The sequence below is a fragment of the Microcebus murinus genome, chromosome 7, assembly GCF_040939455.1.
Source record: "Microcebus murinus isolate Inina chromosome 7, M.murinus_Inina_mat1.0, whole genome shotgun sequence".
In the NCBI taxonomy this organism is placed as follows: Eukaryota; Metazoa; Chordata; class Mammalia; order Primates; family Cheirogaleidae; genus Microcebus; species Microcebus murinus.
In genome coordinates this window covers 54,458,638-54,479,563 of record NC_134110.1, presented here as the reverse complement: position 1 = coordinate 54,479,563, position 20,926 = coordinate 54,458,638, and the positions used below count along the sequence as shown (strand labels likewise).

The window sequence follows — 20,926 nt, the reverse complement described above, 5'->3', positions numbered from 1 at the left end:
TTATGACTCAATTTATACGGTAAGATTTCTTCCTGAACTGATTGCACAAGTTTAATTGCTACCTGTAACTTATGAATTCTGATTTTTATCATAGCTTGTCAGCATGCTGACTCCAAAGATGGTATAGTCATTCCAAATTAGAAGCCCAAAGTCCTCTCACTCTGCTATACAGAACCATTTAGCAATCTCTGTCATATTTCAGGGCTACCTCTAATGACCTAAATTGGATTAAATCCTTCAAAGTTCTCTGCAGAGCAAAAGGCTATGTTATTTAATAATAAAATACCTCCTGCCAGTATGTATATTTTTATTTTCTGCTGCAATTCTAATAATGGAAACGCTATGATCTGTCTATTGATAGCATGCTTAGTATAGTGATGTTGATGTTAGCAGTGGCTGGAAGGAATAAAGTGAGCTATGATAATTTTTAAAAATTTAACTTAATCATGGACAACAGATCTTAAAAGAACAATATGAAGTAGTTTCACACTTTCCTATTCATAAAATTTCTAAGACTGCAGAAATAATAAATGATAAATAAATAAACTTTGAAAGCATTTATTAATAAATCCCCCTGTCTGTCTTTCTGAGATTAGGTGAGGATTGCATATCATTCTGCCAATGCCAACAGTTATTTTTCCAGTCCAACACAAAGATCGGATGGCATTCATCTTCAAAAAGGAAAAGAGTAAGATTTTTTCCCTTGTCTTTAAATTATTGTGTGGTATTTAAAAACTGTAAATCTTTATTTAAAAATAGTTTTGATTCATTTTTATTGGTAGAAGTGATATTAGGTTTATTGGCTTAATTTATGATTGGTCATTTTCTATAATTTTATTAAATTTTTTGTCTAAATTTTCAAGAATACTGGCATTCAGCCAACCAGGTAATTTGAAATCTAAATTAATTTCGTTGCATAAATTATAATTTTGTGAAATTTACTTAATCCTGGTTTTAGTTCTTCACAAGAACTTTCAATCAATCCACCTAATTTCTCTGTTCCCACAGCTGAGCTCTTGAATAGTACTAGAGAAAAATTGCAAAATCACAAGGGTTGGTACCACTGTTAATATATATTTATTATTTACTGATTTATTCCAGGCCCTGGGCCAGGTATTGGAAATTTAATACAAAGGATATTAAAATACATTCCCTGCCCTTAAGGAGCACATCATTTAGTGTTGAAAGGTCAAATTCAGAAAGCATATGAAGATATCATCCAAAGAGCAGATAATCCTATTCAAAAAGACATTCAGGATTCTTACAAAACAAGAAGATAAAAGACATTTGATACATTCAAAATAGAGAACATGGAGAAATGAAGTTAAGTGGAGAATATCAAATAAGGCATTGAAATCATATTCCATTTATCATTTGTATCCGTTAGGTTTTACTGCATAACAAACCACTCCAGACTTTAGTACCTTTGAACAACAAATGTCTATTATTTCACATAGGTTTATGGTTGGCTGGGCAGTTCTTTTGTCCTGGCTAGTTTAGTTGGAGATTGAAGGTCTAAAATGGTCTTATATATCTGGAGCCTCAGCTGTCATGGCTGGGACTTAGAAATTTGGGGCATCCCATTTCACATGGGATGTGAAAGCCTCGTCTTCCAGGAGGCTAGCCCAGGCTTGTCACATTGGTGGATGTGTTCCCAGTAGTAAAGAGGGAAATTCATAATGCACACACACTTTTCAATACTCTGCTAGTGTCACATTTGCTAATATCTCATTGCACAAAGCCAATGGCCAAGCCAACATTCAAGGGATGAACAGACTTCACTTCTTGATGGGAGGAGTTTTTTTTTGTTTGTTTGTTTTTAATGTATTACATCACCCTTCCAGATAGTAATGTGATTATGCTCAGAGGCAATATCATGAAGATCTGGTGGAATTGAAAAGAGAAGGTTGGGATCAATGGAACCAGGAGCAATCATGCTTAATATTCTAAATGAAGTCTTAGTAACAGTGACATGGGAAAGGAATTTTATTGTTGTTGTTATTATTTTCTTCCTCTTTTCTACTTCCACCTCTTGATATAATGAAACATTTTCTTTTTTAACCATGATCACTACTGGGCCAGTCAGGAAAAGTGGAGTGCCTGATTAATCCCTACTGCAATTAAGTGTCTTCAGACTTTGGCTTGGTCTTTGAAAATGAGTTTAGTTTATCTGCTTGGCAGGCACAGAGAACTTGAATAAAAGCAACTGCTGATACATCTGCTGCCTGGTATCTGTGCTCCTGCAAAATCAACTTGAAATTTACACACTCTACTTACAATGATGGCTGTAAATTCTTAAACTGAGGCCACTCTAGGTAGTTTATTGCACAGTGATTCTTGAAGCTGTTCCAAATGTATTACTAGTTCATATTGCCAGTTCATTCTACTGAAATAGTGTAGTTTCATCTAGTGCATGTCTTTTTGAATCTTATTCTTAGTTACTTATTCTCCTTTGAATCTTACCTTAGTTACTAATTTTTAGAAAATCTTTAAATTCTTAAAATTCTCTTAATATCCTCTATTCATATGGAGAAAGGGACTACTAGTATCTATTTTCTGGGGCTTTTATGAAGATCAAATATAATGATGTCTGTGAAGTGCTTAGTTTAGTGTCTAGCATATAGTGTCTAGTACCTAATTAATATTTTTAAGTTACAAGTAAAGATGTAAAATTTAATGGTTTTTCTATGAGTTCTGCTCCTTAATTAGTGTTGGCCACCTCAATTCAGCAGAGCTGGTGAACAGGTTCTTAGGGCAGCCAAGAGCCTCATATTATCCTCCAATATCAGTTCTATGTGGGGACTATGCAAAGCCCCACCATCCTAGACATAGAGAGATGATAAACTTCCCTCATTCATAGTCTTCCATGAACTGTGCATACTTATTCTTCATATACAATAATATCTATTGTACAATGTGAGACAATTTAGAGAAGCTTCCAGGTGGCGTCTCCAAAGATGGAAGCGATGGTGACGTTGCTAGAGATTTAGGTGGGGAAGCAATAGTATTGCACTCACCTGTAACAGCTGGTCAGTGAATATCTTATCCTCAATACAGTTAGACAAGGACATGAATGAGAACAACTCTCTTCTAAAACAGATATATTCCATAATTCATTTTATTTTAGCAAACTGCTATGAAATTTTTAATATTTTAAATCAGAGATACTACAATGTAAAGCATTTAACAGACAGGCTTTTTAGATAATGTTGATATTTTGTTCATTGAAAAAATTTCATGACAAGTGTTGTGGAAAAAAAGTTACATTCATTAGTTACTCTATTTTCCAGGTATTATATTGAAATCTTGCTGCAAGAGTATAGATTGAGTGCTTTTGTTGATGTCGGACTGTACCAGTATAGAAATGTTTATTCTGAACAACAAACAGGAGATGCTGTAAATGAAGAACAAGTTATTAAATCCCAGTCAACAATCATCCAGGAAGTGCAGGTTTGCTATGATAGTAGATCCACTTTATAGAAAGTAAATGTCCTAAGTAATATACTGTTTTGGTGGAAAGAGGCCATGGACTATTATTGAACTGTGGCTTTGAGAATCTGTATTATAAACCAAAAAGGCTGTTACTTGATAAGAGAAATTTTTAAATATATTAAAATATTATTTTATCATTATCATAGAGCAATAAAGAGGCATTGAATAGCTGAATTATTTTTAAATGTATTTTTCATATATTAAAGACTTTTTAAATTGGAAAATAGGTTATAACATTGGAAAACTGGGAAACAACTAATGCAATTAATGAAGTTCAGAAGATCAAGGTAACCAGCCCATGTGTGGAAGCTAATTCATGTTCACTTTATCAATATAGATTAATCTATAACATGGAAAAAACTGGTAAGTTATAAAAAATAAGAGATATTATTTCTCTTCAGATGTAGATGTAGCCATGAAGTATTTGTTCTAGCCAAATTCTACTGTCTGGAAAATACAGTTTTAATAATATGGTAGACAGAAAAGCAGAAAAATATATTATGAAGAAAAGCCTTCAAACTGGCATAGAAAATGGCATCAATACAAAGAACTTTCTGGCACATACCATTATTTTCTGTTGTAAGAGTAATGATAAATGTATATGTAAATACATTTACAAATACATTGTACAAATACAAATACATTGTATATGTAAATGTAAATGTATATGTAAATACATATAAATATTGTGCATTTAACTTACACTTATGACTTACAGGTATAAGTTAAGAAAATAAGAATTAAATTCACCATTGCAAAAAAGTAAATGTGTCTTTCAATTTCTCAAATTGATAGACCTATGATCTAATTTATCAGTTAATAAACAACATTGCATTTCTAAATTTTATAATAAATTTTGAGAAATAATTTTTGCTATTTCTGTTAGTTGTTTTAATTAGTAAATATTGATACATGCTTACGTTTTGACAAATACAATGCTTGATACTATGGGAATATTAAAATAATAAACTATGAGCCCTGTCCTTAAAGAGATCACAAATCAATTAAAAAGTCAATGTTATTGAACTTGAATTCATTTCGGAACATAATTTCTCTAAGTGATAACTTAGTACAAAGTATGGGTGCTTAAAAAATTTAAATACAAACCATCAGTGTTGGTTGTGGTAGTCCAAAAAGATTTCAACGTTTTTGTTTTTGTTTTTTCTTTTTTTAAATTCACCCAAAAGTCTTGCTGCCTGCTGATGCTTCTGACTTCCTACTCCAGTCAGCCTTAAATGACCTTTGGTCTATAAAACCAGATGCAGTTCAAGTGACAAGAGCACAGAATCCCCAGAGCTGTATCTACACAATAACCTTTATATCAGCTAGAGGTAAGCATGTGTTTCATTTTGCTCCTCTCTAGAAAACAAATTTGTATCCTGTGAATTCCACTGTAAAAGGTAAAAGTCTCATAAAATGACAGAGGAAAAGAATTGGATTCATAGCCTTGATTAATGTCAGGAGAAATAGAAATTAAATTATTATTTTTCTATGATAATTTAAATTTTAATTATATTTCAAGGAATGTAAAATTCCACATGAAAAATGTACTATATGCATTACAAATGTACTGTCAATATAATAGTAAAAATTAGTGAAAATTGGTGAAAATACTAATTCTGAAAATAAAATTTCAATAAATCAATATTGTCCAGGAGACACCATCTGGCCAAGTCTTGCCTGTTGAAAGGAATCAGTGATCAAATTCACATGGGAAACACTGCACACCACGGTCCTCCTTGAAGACTGACAGAGCTCAGTAGAGTATTAAAATCCCTGAGGAGTCCTGCAGTTAAAAAAAAAAAAAATTTACCTGTGTTTAATGTAAACTTATTTGATTTCCTTATCGTTTTTTTTTCAACAAGATATAACAAAGATATGGTTATCTTTGTTGATCTATTTATAGATCAGACAGAAATTTTAAGGCTAGCAGAGAAATATGGTACACAAGTCATAACTGGTCAAATTCCAAGACTTTACCTGACAGAAAAGGCCAACAGGATTTCCCTATTAAAGCATCTTTCCAAAGAGGACAGGCATCTGAGGACATGGTCTTATTTCTCTCAAAGTGACATTGTATGAACAAGCCTCACAGGCTGGGGGATGTTTCCAGAAACTCAGCTTTGTGCCCTATTCAGATCTAAAGAAAATAACAACATAGAGCCATTTGCACTTAAAAATAATGGTATTGGCACAAAACTAAAACAATTTTTGAAAAATCCTACTGTACATTCATCTTTACTTCATGGTCCCAATATATCCATCCGTTTATCGCATAATACCTTCTTTTAAGCCATAGAAACAACACATTAAACAGATAGCACTTTGTCTGTTTTGCTATTTCTGCTATGTCTAAATCTGCTCGAATTTAAGGATCTGTATTTTCCCCATTCATCCTTCTTTTGTGATAATAGAACTCCATGTAAAACCAATTTGGTTAAACTTAAGTGTTTGTTATAGTGGTATTTTATTAGCTAATTTTTAAGAATTCTGTTTGGTCCTTCATTGCAGGAGACTTTGATCTGCTTGGTTATGAAGTATTTGAAGGGAATAATGTCACACTGGATATTACAGAACAAACCAAAGGAAAACCCAGCTTGGAGACATTCACACTGAATTGGGATGGGATTGTGTCTAAGCCTCTTACTCCACAGTCATCAGAAGCTGAAGTATGCTCTAGGGATGATCCTGCTGTGCATCTTCCCTGCCTCCTTTCACAGCACTCACCAGCCATTTGTAGACAGATGCAAAGAGTCATTACTTCCAAAAATCACTATAAATCTTTTAGCACCTCACCAACTTACCACACCTTATATACCATGACATTTTTGTCTGAAAGAGGACTCAGAGACAGGCTAGCACAGTCACCCCCTTTTCTAGACAAGATATTTTAAAGCACTTAAGCCTTGCTCTGCTTGCAGAAGCTTTGTGTCCCTCTACCTGCCCTAACATTGTTTTCATTCAGAATCCAATTTGTCATCATGTAAAAGCCAGAAATTTCTTGAGAGATGTGTAAGTAAAAGCTTAGCCATAAAGTATTGGTAAGTTTAAATCTTATTATTTTATTAAACAGAAAGTCATGTATATGTCAATCCTTTATAAAGAACACTTGAGAGAGTAGCAATACATTCTCCTGGTTGACATGGTGAGTTGGAGCCAACCCATTGTGAGGAGAGAAGGGAGGAAATACTATGAAGACAGAGAAGGAAAGGGGAATTCTTAGATCTGTGCCAACGGACCTAATGTAGCTCTGTATGGGGCAGCTGTTAACAAAGAAAGAATTGTGAGTTGCTGAATTTTGACAACTACCTGTACAATGAGTTTAAGTTAATATTTATTTGATGATGAAAGATTTTATATTGTCTCAAGCCCTTAATTCTAAAGAATTATTTCTGTGCTTTGCCGGAGAAATAGATAAGGTATAGAAGACTCATGAATGTCTACCAATTTCTGCATAATCCAGAATTATTTATTATTTTTGAAATAATCATAAATACAGATTTACCGCCTATGCATCTTTTCTTTTGAAAAACAGAATACATTGAAGTGTATATTTTTCTCCAGTTAATTTTGAGTTAGTTGAAAAAATTACTTATTTGGAATCTGTTTAATTTGGTACTAATTAATTTAGGTTTGCTTCATTGCTCTCTTTAAAAAACTACTAAGCAAATATGTCTAACTTATATAATGAGTAAGTAAGCTAATATTAGCCAATTGGATATAAATACTGCTGTTCTAAAATAAACCTCTTGAAAGCTCACTTCACACCAAAATTTATCACATGTTAATTAACAATTATTTAGGAAATGATCTCATGATTATGGCTAAAATATGGAAATTATCTTACGAAAAGGTCCTATTAAAACTGATTAGTAGAATTAGTAGTAGAATTAGTACTATTCTAACTCTTCATGAAAAAAAAGTTACTAAAGTTCATATTGTGAATTTAGTTTCAGGTAGCAGTGGAAGAAATGGTTAGCACTAAGTGTCCACCAGAAATTGCAAATTTTGAAGAAGGATTTGTTGTGAAATACTTCAGAGACTATGAAACTGATTTTAACCTGGTATGCAATATTCAATAACCTGTGAAACTGACCTAATAAGAATTCATATAAATATTGGGAAATTTATGATTTCTTTTTTGAACTAGTATTATTTTATCATTTAAAGTCAAATTGCAAAAATAATTTGTTATATGTTTATTGGTAAGGCCTGTTCTAGCATCTTCTTGTAATATAAAAGGATTGATTTGTGAAAGCAATATTTCCACCACACAAGAATTTTCTTGGTCAATAGAAAGTAGGCAGGATAGGTAAATGTAAGATCTACAGGGTGTTTTGTTTTGTTCACATGGACGCAGAGTATATTTTTCTTCATTGGCTTCAGAGAATACAATTTGTATAGAAGCATTACACAATAAATTGCTTCCCTTGCTTTTTGAGATCACCCTGTGGTCAATTAGTGATGCCTCGTCATTCTTTTTCTTAATGGGATATAAAAATTTTCCCTATATTGATACACAATATAGGGAAAAAACATTAAATACACACTTTCTAATTCTCATTTTGAAGACTTGAGAAAGCCAGATATTTACCATTTTCAAGTGAATATTGTAAGAATAAGAAATGTATAGTCTGGTTATCTAATTTAGGTCAATGACTTAGAAATAAATATAAATCTGTAAAAATATATATCTCATGATACTTAACATGAGCAGATTTATTAGTGAGAAAAAAAATATTTCCATTTAATGGGGGACCTTTCCAACTTAATTTCATAAATATATGTGTATCTGGGTTCTCCTATTCTGAACTTGGTAGTAGCAGCCATGAGGATTGAACAAGTAATTCACATCCTACTCCTTTCCTACTTCATTTCTCATCATCACCTCAACATGCATTTCTAAACTCCACCTAGCCTTACTATTTGCCTTTCCCAGTACCAGGCTTTCTCACTCCTCTGCTTTTTTGCACATATTTTATCCTCTCTCTGAAGTCCTTTGGCCCTTTTTTTTCAAACCCTTTGAACAACTCATGTTTATCTAGAAAGACTTTAAAGACAGTTGTCACTTCCTCTGAGTTACCTTTCTTGGTGCTTTTATGTGAGTTAGATGCCTCCTGTCAGCTTTACTGTTATAATCATCAGTTTCTTTGTCCCAGCTGGGCCCTTGTGTATATGGATAGAGTTCTTCACCCCTTGGAATCCTGAAGATTAAATAAAAAGCAAACACACGAAAACCTGGTATGTGGTAAACACAGAATGAATATTTAGGGAAGGAATGAATAAATATCCTTAAGGCGTTTATAATGTAAGGAGAAACATAAGACTTTGAAAATATTAATAGTTAAGAACATGTATATAGGATTATTAAATAATAATATTATAAATCTGAATAAGAGCTTTAGAATTTCAGAGGAAGGAGAAAATATTTTAAGTTAAAGTAGTTTGGGAAACAATGGGATCCGTGCTAGACCTTGAATGACTTGGGTGGAGACGCTGGTGAAAAAGCAGGACATCAAATCGTGTTTTCATTTGAAATATTATTGTTTCTCTAGGAGCATATTAATCGAGGGCAGAAGACAGCTGAAACTGATGCTTACTGTGGTCGTTACTCCCTGAAAAACCCAGCTGTTCTTTTTGATTCAGCAGATGTTAAGCCAAACAGACTACCATATGGAGACATTTTATTATTTCCTTATAATCAGGTAAACTCAACAAAATGATATGCTAATTGAATCTGGAAAATACCTTGGTAATAAAATTTCATGAAATTGTAAGACAAGGAAAAGTACTTGCCATGTGAAATCATATCATGTTGGACAGGTCTTGCAGTTTACCTTCTGATTGTTTGTGATTTCCTCTTCTGGTGATTCTCAAAAAAAAAAAGAGAGAGAGAGAAATAAAATATATAAATATAGCACCATATATCATGCATTCTGTTTATCTCATAATTTCAGAAAAAAATTATTTGCACACACGTTTAAATACCAAGACAATTAAAAATGTATAAGCTCCTCCATTTTTCTTTACTAATTAAAAAGAAACAAAAATGGATAGCCATCATAGAGTCATATGAGAAAAGTGAAACAAAATTATGAGGAGGAAATGGCAGTTTTAGTATGGTATGTAAGACTAGCTAGATTCACCATTTCTGTGGTTTTAGAATTCTCAACTTGTATTTGTTCTAAGGTTTGAGTTCTTAATATATTTGCATGCTTAAGGAGGTGTGGACCATTAAAATTGGTATTTAATTGCTATTTTACAGTGACATTCATCTCTATCTCTAAATGCTCAACTGCATTCACATCCCAATTAATCTGCCTGAATGTTTACTTCTCTTCTTTCCCTACATACAATGGAATTTTAAACTTTAGAGTTAGTACACAGCTTATCCCCACAGGGAGTGAATTGTTTTCATTTTTAAAGGAAATTATATCTAATAAAACAATAAATAATTCATCAGATGTCAGGCAGTGGGAGGGGGCATGATGGGATGGGTATATTCACACCTAATGGGTGCAGTGTGCACTGTATAGGGGATGGACACACTAGAAGCTCTGGCTCAGGTGGGGCAAAGGCAATGTATGTAACCTAAACATTTGTACCCTTGTAATATACTGAAATAAAAAAGAAAAAGGAAAAGAAAAGAATTAATTACTAGTTGTAAGGTCACTTCATTTTCTCCTCTATAATATCTTCCCTTATTCTTTTGCAGCTAACTGGATGAAATTAATCATTCCTTTTTCTGTGATCTGGTACATTTTATATGAAAAATGCTCAATAAATAGTTACTGAATTTGATTGAATTAATTTGAATTGTTATAAAATAATTTAATGATAAGATATTGTTACTGATTTTTTTCATATTTTGTACATAGTTGTGTTTAGCATACAAAGGATTCCTGAAAAATTATATTGGTCTAAAATTCAAGTACCAAGACAATGGCAAGGTTACTAGGAGCACTGATAAACAATTTACATATAACTTTGCTCATGGAAACAAGTAAGTTACACCATAAATTTGAAAACTTAAGTTATACTATAGTATGTAAACTGTAAAGATAAAACACATCTATTTCTTGGGGTTTCTTTCTTTTTTTTTTTTTTTTTGGTTTTGGGGAGGCAGATGAAGGCACATCATTGCCCTTTTCCATCAGTCTGTTTTTATGCCAGTGTAATGCTGTTTTGGTTACTATAGCCTTGTAGTATATTATAAAGTAAGGTAGTGTGATGCCACCAGCTTTGTTCTTTGTGCTCCACATTGCTTTTGCTATCTGGGGTCTTCTGCATTTCCATGTGGATTTTAAGATTGTTTTTACTAATTCTGTGAAGAATTTCATTGGCATTTTGATAGGGATTGCATTGAAGCTATAGTTTGCTTTAGGTAATATGAATATTTTAACAAAAGTAATTCTTTCAATCTATGAACACAGAATATCTTTTCATTTATTGGTGTCAAGAGAGAGATATTTGTATTGAAAAAATTGATTCCCCCAATGCATTAATGTATGCCTTTGAGGCCACTACACAGTTTAATCTAACATATAAAATGTAACTCCTAGAGTTAGCTCCTTGAATAAATAAAATGAGTGGGGATAATTCTGCAATTTCACAGAGTAATTATTGACTCAGAAGAGCCACAACTACCCTCTGTTGGTAGTCACATGGGCAGATGCAATGCCAGGGGTCAAGGCAGCCCTACTCATGTTAGCTGGCAAGGACCATGAAAAGTCTATAAAAAGAATGATTATATACCAATGCTTCGTGCCCAATTGACTTCAAATCATGAGTAATCTTTTTTTTTTTTTTTTTTTTTTTTTTTTTGAGACAGAGTCTCGGTTTGTTGTCCAGGCTAGAGTGAGTGCCGTGGCGTCAGCCTAGCTCACAGCAACCTCAATCTCCTGGGCTCGAGCGATCTTTCTGCGTCAGCCTCCCGAGTAGCTGGGACTACAGGCATGCGCCACCATGCCCGGCTAATTTTTTATATATATATCAGTTGGCCAATTAATTTCTTTCTATTTATAGTAGAGACGGTCTCGCTCTTGCTCAGGCTGGTTTTGAACTCCTGACCTTGAGCAATCTGCCCGCCTCGGCCTCCCAAGAGCTAGGATTACAGGCGTGAGCCACCGCGCCCGGCCAAATCATGAGTAATCTTATGGTGGATCATTATGAAGCAGAAGTTCTTCTTGAAGGGACATCTGAATGTAACTTTGCTACAACAGTTCTGCATGTTCACATTGAACGATGAAATCAAAATTTTAGTTTTGATGCCCACCATCCTTGTGTATTTCACTCCTCCACTACTACAGGATTTGGGAATATTTTACAGATCCCAGCTCTTCCATGTTAGTCAAGCCATCACTTACCATGTCATTAAATAGGTCTCTCTTTTTAGCCTATAATTTATCGGCTGTGAAGTAATTTCAACATGTACTACATTTAATGGAGCTGATTGATTTTCTTTATCCGAAATGTTATAAGACCTTTAAACAAGAATAGCACGAATTTTGAAAAACAATAGAGTTCTCTCGTTAAAACCATTACCAGTTAAGGCAAAGTAGACGCTTTTGCTTCTAGCGGGTATTTCTAGATCTGCTTTTATGTAGGTCAGACAGTCCACCTAGATCACATAGATATGTTAGTGTTAGTTTTTCAGAACAATGTTAATTTTAAAAGTGCCATTTTTTTTCTTAAGAATTGTTCTATAACCTTCCCCAAAACAGTGATATTTATAGTTGTAAATCGTGTTTCAAAATCTAAAATGTAGGCTGCTTTTCTTTTCAAAAATGGAATTATCTAGTCACAAAAGGCACAGTGTGCAGTTCAGTTAAGTTTTGATGTCACTCATCATCTCCTTTTTCCTTATAAGGGTCCTGTTCAGCATATCATATTTTCTAAATTGTGACTTTTAAAACTTTAGAATTATATAATTCTACTTAGAGGTCCTAAGTACTTTTTAAATTTAAAGAGTACTTTAACATAATATAGTTCTGTATACAATTATCTGAAACTGATATGTGCAGTCTAAGCTTTGATGAGCTAGAGCTAGATTCCATGAACCAGGAAGAAAATGAGACTAGCAGGTACCCAAACAAACTAGTCAGTTAATAACTATAGTGGTAGCTGATGTAAAGATTATTGTTAAACTATATTTAATTCTTGGATGGCAGTATTTACCTCTTTGTTACTCTCACAGCTGAAATGCTTAATTGTAATTTGTGAGATTCCAATGCAGTTAATATTTAATGGAAAATTTGAATCTAAGTTATTTGAAACTAAGTTATTTGTTTCAAAGGTACTATGCAACCATTTATATTTATATTTATTTATAATATATTATATATAATATTTATAATATAATATATATTATATTTATATTCTTTTGGGCACTTAGAATAAGGGCAATGCTACTCCAGTGAGCTATTCTGGAAATAATATCAAGTTCCAGTTTTGCTTCTTAGCATTGGACTGAATTTACTGTTCTGTCCATGGCATTTTTTACTAAAATATTTGCTTCTCTTCTTGTGTCTCGTTTTTGTTAATGTGCTCTATACCAATGTGCCTACCCCTTAGTTTCCTTACCTGTTATTACAGAATGTTGTTTTACATTCCTATGGCTACTACCGAGGCTATAAATAGAAGAAAAACTATATATGTATGCAGCATTAAATCTCTTACTGCCAATGTAAGTTTTTGCCTGCGGTGCCTTGTTATGGCTGCTTGTGGGAGAAAAAATCCTTTTACTATTTAAATTTTTAATGCTTTTTATAGTACATTTGTTTAAATTAAACATTATAATTGATCTGTGTAACATATTATTCAACCATATTTCAGCTGGACCTATACTTGCATAGATCTTCTGGATCTCATACAAACCAAATACACTGGAACAAATTTTTCTCTTCAAAGAATTAGTCTACAGAAAGCATCAGAATCACAGTCCTTCTACGTGGATATAGTATACATTGGGCAGACATCTACAATCTCAACATTGAATGGTATGCTGTATCATTGTATATCTACTATAATCTAAATTATCTGTAGTAAAATCTTACCATGGAAATTCTTTTTATATTCTATAGTATAGATAGAAAAATTAATCTATAAATATTGAGTCATTCTTTCATCTCAATAATATTATGATTTAACCTTATTTTTAATGAATATGGCAATGTAATTATTGTAAGGATAAATTCGTCCTTAATGTAAACCTTCTCATTGTAACAAGAATGAGCTTTATAATCCTGGATTTTGTTCGTGGAAGAATAAACTGTGGCAAACGTTTTTATTTTGCCTGTTTTTATCTTTGAGAAACCAACTACCAAGAGGGATATCTATTCCTAAAATGCAACTATTGACATTGACATCTGTCTTGTAAGATTGACCTGTAACTTAAGGTGGACTTAAGAGTGATAATCAATAATATCATAAATTAAAACTTTATTTTTGATAGCCTTAGCATTGTTTTTCTAGTCATGTTAATAGACATACATATTTGAGATAATAAAATAATAAAATTAAACTTTATAGTCTTTTAAAAAAATCAACCTACCATAAACAGCCACCTTAAAAAGTGACTTTTCCCATTTTTGAGAGGAACATTGGAATCCTTTCCTTTGGAACTGTTTTCAAGTGCAAGGCAATGAGTCAAGTGATAAAAAAGTACTGTTAATGACTTTATAGTAAGTCACTTCTTTTGAATCTTGCTATCCTCAAATCTCCATTATGATTGGAGGAACACATATATAAGATGGCTAGATTTTGTTGAGATAAATGTGGTAGTTCATTAAACAGTATTCATTTAACATTTACTATGTGTTAAGTACACATCCTACTGAGCACCCCATTCAGGGAACTAAGAACAGAACAAAGCCCACTGACCCACAGATGGCTGCTGGATGGGACCTAGGGCTTGGTGACTTTTAAATATTTGGTTTTGTTTCATGGGCTCATGTGTCAAAAGACATTTAAACCTTATAATCTTTATAGTCTAGAAGTAAAGATTAATCTAGCTTCACAAACTACTTAAGGTCCTATTTCTAAAATTTAAATTTGAACACTTTATTACATGACATGTTGATATTATTTGATGATTTTATTTTTAGCAGCAGAGGCTATGCAATTTTATCTCCCCTGTACTTTATTTATATTCTTTAGGAATGCCAAAGAGAAGACTTCCTGCATTAGCAAATAAGGGAATATTTTTAAAGCACTTTCAGGTGAATCAGACCAAAACAAATGGATCAACTGTGACAAACCAATATTCTGTTACCATGACTTCATATAATTGCAGTTATAATATACCCATGATTGCTGTGAGCTTTGGGCAGGTAAGCCAAGATTTTGCAAGTTATTATTTTCAACTTAATGAGCATTAGTTTTGATGTACTAAAGTTTCTTTAAAATTTTTAAAAACAGCTACCATACAGATTGAATCTTTTAATAGGACAAGAAAATTATTCTAAGAATACATGAAAATTTAGAGGCTTATTGAACTTGAGCATGAAAATTGACTTTAAGCATTAAAAACTTCTTCAATAAATATATCTATGGGGAAAAATAAAAGGAGAAATACCCTTAAAAACCAAAGTTAGTCAGAGTTAAGTAGAGTTTTCTTTGTTGACTTTAAAGAAAAAGTTGTGTGCTCTTCCAATAAAGATTTTTGAACAGCAATTATTGAAAGAAAAGTTGAGATTCTGCATTGTCTTAAAATTGTTTCTGTTATAAAAATCATTTATTTTTACTTGTATCAAAATTTATACAAGGAAGAAACAGGTGTTTTTTCATAACTCCATAAGGATCTGAACAATTTTTTATACTTTTATAATATTAGTATTAAATATCACAAATATAATAAACACTTTTAAATTTTTATGAAAATATTCAATGAGTTAATACAATTTCTTACCACAAATCAAAAACAAGTATAATAAATTGAAAATTAAAGGTTAAATAATAATTAACCATTATAATTAGAGTCCCACAGAGAAGTTTTTACTAACTAAATAATTTTATGATTAAAAATACTAGCTGATGTGCTTGTTTGGGCAGCACATATACTAAAATTGGAACAATACAGAGAAGATTAGCATGTCCCCTCAGTGCTTTGGGAGGCTGAGATAGGAGGATCACTAGAGTCCAGGGGTTCAAGACTAGCCTAAACAACATAGTGAGACCCCTGTCTCTACAAAAAATTTCTAAAAATTTGGCAGATGTGGTAGTAGGCACCTGTAGTCCCAACTACTCAGAAGTTTGAGACAAGAGGATCACTTGAGCCCAGGAGTTTGAGGTTGCAGTGAGCTATGATGAAGCCCCTGAACTCTAGCCGAGGCAGCAGAGTGAGATTGTGTCAAAAAAAAAAAAAAAAAAAAAAAAAAACCCTGAAAAACTACAAATATTATAAAAGAAATATGCCTATATCCTGGCCCAATATTTTAGTCTTAGATAAAGACCCTGTAAATGTTTTCTACTCTTTTAGCTCTATCACAAAATATAATAACTAACTCAGGGCTTTTGGTTCTCAAAGCATCGATGTCAATGATCTCCCATTTTTTGAGATTCCTCACTAAACTAGTAATTGGTAATTTTAGCTTATATTTTTAATTGTTTATTCAAGGTTAAATTGGAGAATATGCAACTTATATTTTTGTGACCTTTTAAAAAAATCAAATGAAAGATACATGCAATAATGTGCATATACATGTCAATGAATTGTTTTATTTTTATTTTATTTTTTCCAAAGTGGCTGTGCATTGCCATTTTTTTTATTTTAGCGTATTATGGGGGTACAAGTGTTAAGGTTACATATATTGTTCATGCCCCTCCTCCCCCCTCAAGTAAGAGCTTCAAGCGTGACCATCCCCCAAACGTAGCACATCTTACTTGTTATCACTTTATGAAAAAGACACCTGCATTTGAATGTTTATAGCAGCACAATTTACAATTGCAAAGCTGTGGAAACAACCTAAGTGCCCATCAATTCATGAGTGGATTAATAAAATGTGGTATATGTATACCATGGAGTACTACTCAGCTTTAAGAAACAATGGTAATATAGCACCTCTTGTATTTCCCTGGATAGAGCTGGAACCCATTCTACTAAGTGAAGTATCTCAAGAATGGAAAAACCAGCACTACATGTACTCACCAGCAAATTGGTATTAATGGATCAATACCTAAGCGGACATATAGGAGTAACATTTATCGGGTGTCGGGAGGGCGGGAGGGGGAAGGAGGAGATGGATATATACAATCTCAATGAATTGTTTTAAAAAGTAACTTTGAGATTATTGTAGATTCACATGCAGTTGTAAGAAATAATACAGAGATATTCCTATATCTTTCACCCATTTTCCCTCAAGGGTAACTTCTTGTATATTATAGCATAATAGCATAACCAGGAAATTGACTTTGATAAAATCCACTAACTTTATTCAGATTTTACCAGTGTGACATGCAGTCGTTTGCATGTGTGTATGTATGTGTAGTTCTTATATAATTTTATCACATATGTAGATTCATTTGGTCACTATCAGGACAGTTCCATCACAAGCATCTTTTGTGCTATCCCTTTATAGCTACAGCAGCCACAACCATCTCCTTCATTCCCTTCCTCCCAAACACCTTCATATATGATAACCACTAATCTATTCTGTCTCTATAATTTTGTAATGTCAACAATGTTATATACATGGAATCAGACTTTATATACTCATACCAGTATGTAGCCTTTTGAGATTGTCTCTTCACTCAGCGTGATTCCCTTGAGATCCATCCAAGTTGTTGTATGCATCAAGAGTTTCATTTTGATGGCTGAGTAGTGTTCAATGTTATGGATGTACCACAGTTTTTTAACCACTTACCCATTGAAGGATATTTGAGTGATTTCTTGCTTTTGGTTGTTATGAATAAAGCTGCTCTAATATTCATCTGTAGGTTTTTGCATGGTGTAAGTTTTCATTTTTCCTGATCAAATGCCCAACAGTGCAATTATAGGATCATATGGTAAATACATGTATAGTTTTTAAAGAACCTCCATATTTTTTCCCAAAGTGGTTGCACTATTTTACCTTCCACCAGGAATGTAAGAGTGATCCAGCTTCTGCACAATCTTGCTCCCATTTGGTGATATCCCTATTTTTAATTTTAGCCCTTCTGACTGGGTGTGTAGTGACAGCTTATTTTCATTTTAATTTGCATCCCCTAATGGCTAATAATGTTGAACATCTTTTCATTAGGCTAATTTGCCACCCATGTATCTTTTTCTGTGAAATGTCTAGATATGAGTCTTATGTCACCTATGTACTTTGCAAGCATGTCCTCTCAGACTGTGCCTTGCCTTTTCATTATTTTTGTAAGGTCTTTCACAGAGCAAAAAATTTTAATTTTGATGAGACTCAATTTATCAATTTTTTTCTTTTATGAATGGTGCTTTTGGTTTCAAGTCTAAGAACTCAGCCCTCAGTCCTGAGAATTTTTCTATCTTTTTTTCTAAAATTCTGATAGATTTACATTTTACATTTAAGGCTATGATCCATTTTGAGTCAATTTTTACATAAGGTGTGGTTTTAGATTGAGGTTCATTTGCTTGCTCATGGCTCCAATTGCTCCAGGACAATTTACTGAAAAGGCTATCTTTCCTCTGTTACTTACCTACTCATTTTTGTCAAATATCAGTTGGACATATTTGTGTGGGTATATTTCTGGGCCCCCTATTCTTGCCCATAGCTCCATGTGTAGTCCTTCCACTGATACCACACTCTCTTGACTACTGTAGCTGTACAATGAACCTTAACATTGGCCAGAGTCATTCCTCTCACTTTAGCTTTCCTGTGTAAAACCGTTTTAGCTATTCTAGGTCCTGTGTCTTTCCATGTAAATTTTAGAATAAGCTTGTTTATGTCTACAATAAACCTCACTGGTATTTTGAGAAGAATTACATTAAAACTCTAGATTGTTTTAGAAAGAGTTGACACCATTATTGTATTGAATTTTCCAGTCTATGCACACAACACTTCTCTCCATTTATTTGTCTTCTTGTGCTTTCTTTTATCAGTATAGTTAGTCTTCTTTGATTACTTTGATCAACATTTTGTAATTTTCAGGTCAGATATGGCTCATTTTTTGTTAGAGTTGTACATAAAGATTTTATTTTCTTTGAAGTAGTTGTATATGATCTTGTGTTTTTAATTTCAGTTTCTGCATGCTCATTATTTGTATGTTGGAATGTGATTGGTTTTTGAGTGCTGATTTTGTATCCTCCAGCCTTACTGAACTCAACGAATTTTTACAAAGTAAAGATGTTCATGCAATCACTACCCAGATCAAGATAAAGGAAATCTTTAGCTCAAGAGCCTTCCTCATGACTCCTCCTTGTCATCACACTATTTGCTCCTCACCCCCAAATAACTGCTATTTTGACTTCTACCACCATTAATTACTTTTGCCTGTTCTTAAACTTTATGTCAATGAAATCATACATTAAGCACTTTTTTTGTATCTAGCTTCTTTTATTCAACATTGTGAGATTCATATGGCATGCGATATAGTCTGTTCTTTTTCATTGCTGTACAATTTTCTGTAGTATGCATACACCATAATTTATTCATTCTCTTGATAGATTTTTCATTATTTACAATTCAGAGCTATTATGAATAAAGCTACTATTCATTCTTGCATATGTTTGCTTATCTTGCTCTTATCTTTGCTCATTTCTGTGGGCTAGATGGCTTATCATTTTAAATTCTAGAAGATTAACAGATAACTATGAGGGATCAGAAGCAGAAGAATATAATTTTCACTAATAGAGTTACAATCTATAAGTTTATAAAGCACATGTTACTTTGGTCAATTCATTGGGACTGGACATTAAAATATTCTGAAATAAAATATAAATAAATTTAAAAAACATCAAACAAGTGTATTTTTTGAGTATAGATCATTGTATTGACTATACACTTTCTTAAATTGTTGCTTAAGTTTTCAAGTCTCTATATAGCATTTTCCTTAAAAACTTTTTAGTTTTTTGATAGCCAAGACTACATCTCTTGCTCCCTATAGTGATTAGCACTGTACCTCGAACAGAATGTCTGCTCAATAAATATTTGTTCCTTGAGTGATGGAGGGTGCATTCTGAATTAATGAGGTATTACTGCAGTTCCAGCTGATTGCTGCACAGATGACTGAATTGACTTTGGCCTCATTATTGCAGCTATGTAGGTATGGCTTGTGTTGATTTATGTGACTCTCTTTAATGTTCTGAAGAATCCTGAATACATGAGGCTCATTTATGTCATGTCACAGATTGTACCATGGTGAAATGAAAGTCATGCTAACCATTGTTAAGTTTAACCATTTTATCAATATTTATTTTGGAAACTAGATAATTGCACACAAGACTGAGAATGAGTCTGTTTACAGAGGAAGCAATTGGCCAGGGGAGTCAAAAATTCGTATTCAAAGAATTCAAGCAGCATCACCACCTCTAAGTGGCAGCTTTGACATTCAAGCTTATGGACATAATCTCATAGGTATATGAAAAAAGTTTAAAACGTTCGTGTATATATACACACACACTCTCACACACGTATGTATAATGTTGTAAAATGTTAAATGTTATTTCACTTGACAGTTACTACTTTTATTGTTATTTTTACATCCAAATATAGTCACACAGGTGCATGATATTAATATATATCAATAATAGGCAGTTAATAGCCAACCACAATGTTGTTCTTTCAATTCTTTTTTTAATAGATTAGAAAACAACTCACCCATCCAACGCTAACATTATTAGTAATACTTGTTTTTATTTAAAAATAATCTAAGAAAAAGTCTTCAAAAATATATAACAAATTTTTAATAGTCATTTTTCAAAGGTATGGAAATCATGACTTTCATAAGTCCTACCTTTCTATAATACATACTTTTTAAAAAATAATCATTCATTACTGTGGTGGAAACAGTAATGATAATATTCAAATATAAAAATTGAGAGTTGGAATGTGATTTTTTAAGACATCTATAATCAAATTATCTAATCCTGTGCTGTCTAACATGGAGGCCATGCGCCACACAAAGCTACTGAGCACTTGAAATGTGACTAGTGCCACATGTTGAAATATAACATTTGAATATATGGAATCACACAAAATTTATTATTAAAATATTTTACCCATTTTTAAAATTTTTAAACTATAGCTACTAGAAAATGTAAAATTATATATATGGCTGGCATTATTTATCAGTTGTACAGTGCTGGTCTAGACAGCCATAATAAACATTTTTGTGTACTTCTTTCTAGTAGTATTTCCCTATATAATTTATATAATTGAGATTATGTTAGTCATGTAAAGCTAAATTATTCAGAACAAATGATGTTTTCATGTTTTTTCTTCACTGCCTCACCAGATATACCAGGTTACATTCCAAAATA

General features: G+C 32.7%; 1 protein-coding gene and 1 pseudogene across 2 annotated transcripts in view; both read left to right on the top strand.

The window, feature by feature from the left end:
* Positions 1-20,926, top strand: part of PKHD1L1 (PKHD1 like 1) — a 155,045-nt gene that overhangs the window by 40,257 nt on the left and 93,862 nt on the right. For both annotated transcript variants that reach the window (XM_076005072.1, XM_012786304.3), the window contains exons 14-24: positions 597-688; positions 3,291-3,450; positions 3,720-3,855; positions 4,680-4,823; positions 6,004-6,161; positions 7,443-7,556; positions 9,048-9,197; positions 10,371-10,495; positions 13,327-13,490; positions 14,650-14,822; positions 19,874-20,021. In XM_076005072.1, the coding sequence (XP_075861187.1) occupies positions 597-688; positions 3,291-3,450; positions 3,720-3,855; positions 4,680-4,823; positions 6,004-6,161; positions 7,443-7,556; positions 9,048-9,197; positions 10,371-10,495; positions 13,327-13,490; positions 14,650-14,822; positions 19,874-20,021 (1,564 nt within the window). The remainder of the gene's footprint in view (positions 1-596; positions 689-3,290; positions 3,451-3,719; positions 3,856-4,679; positions 4,824-6,003; positions 6,162-7,442; positions 7,557-9,047; positions 9,198-10,370; positions 10,496-13,326; positions 13,491-14,649; positions 14,823-19,873; positions 20,022-20,926) is intronic.
* LOC142872041 (uncharacterized) lies at positions 15,528-15,591 on the top strand (annotated as a pseudogene).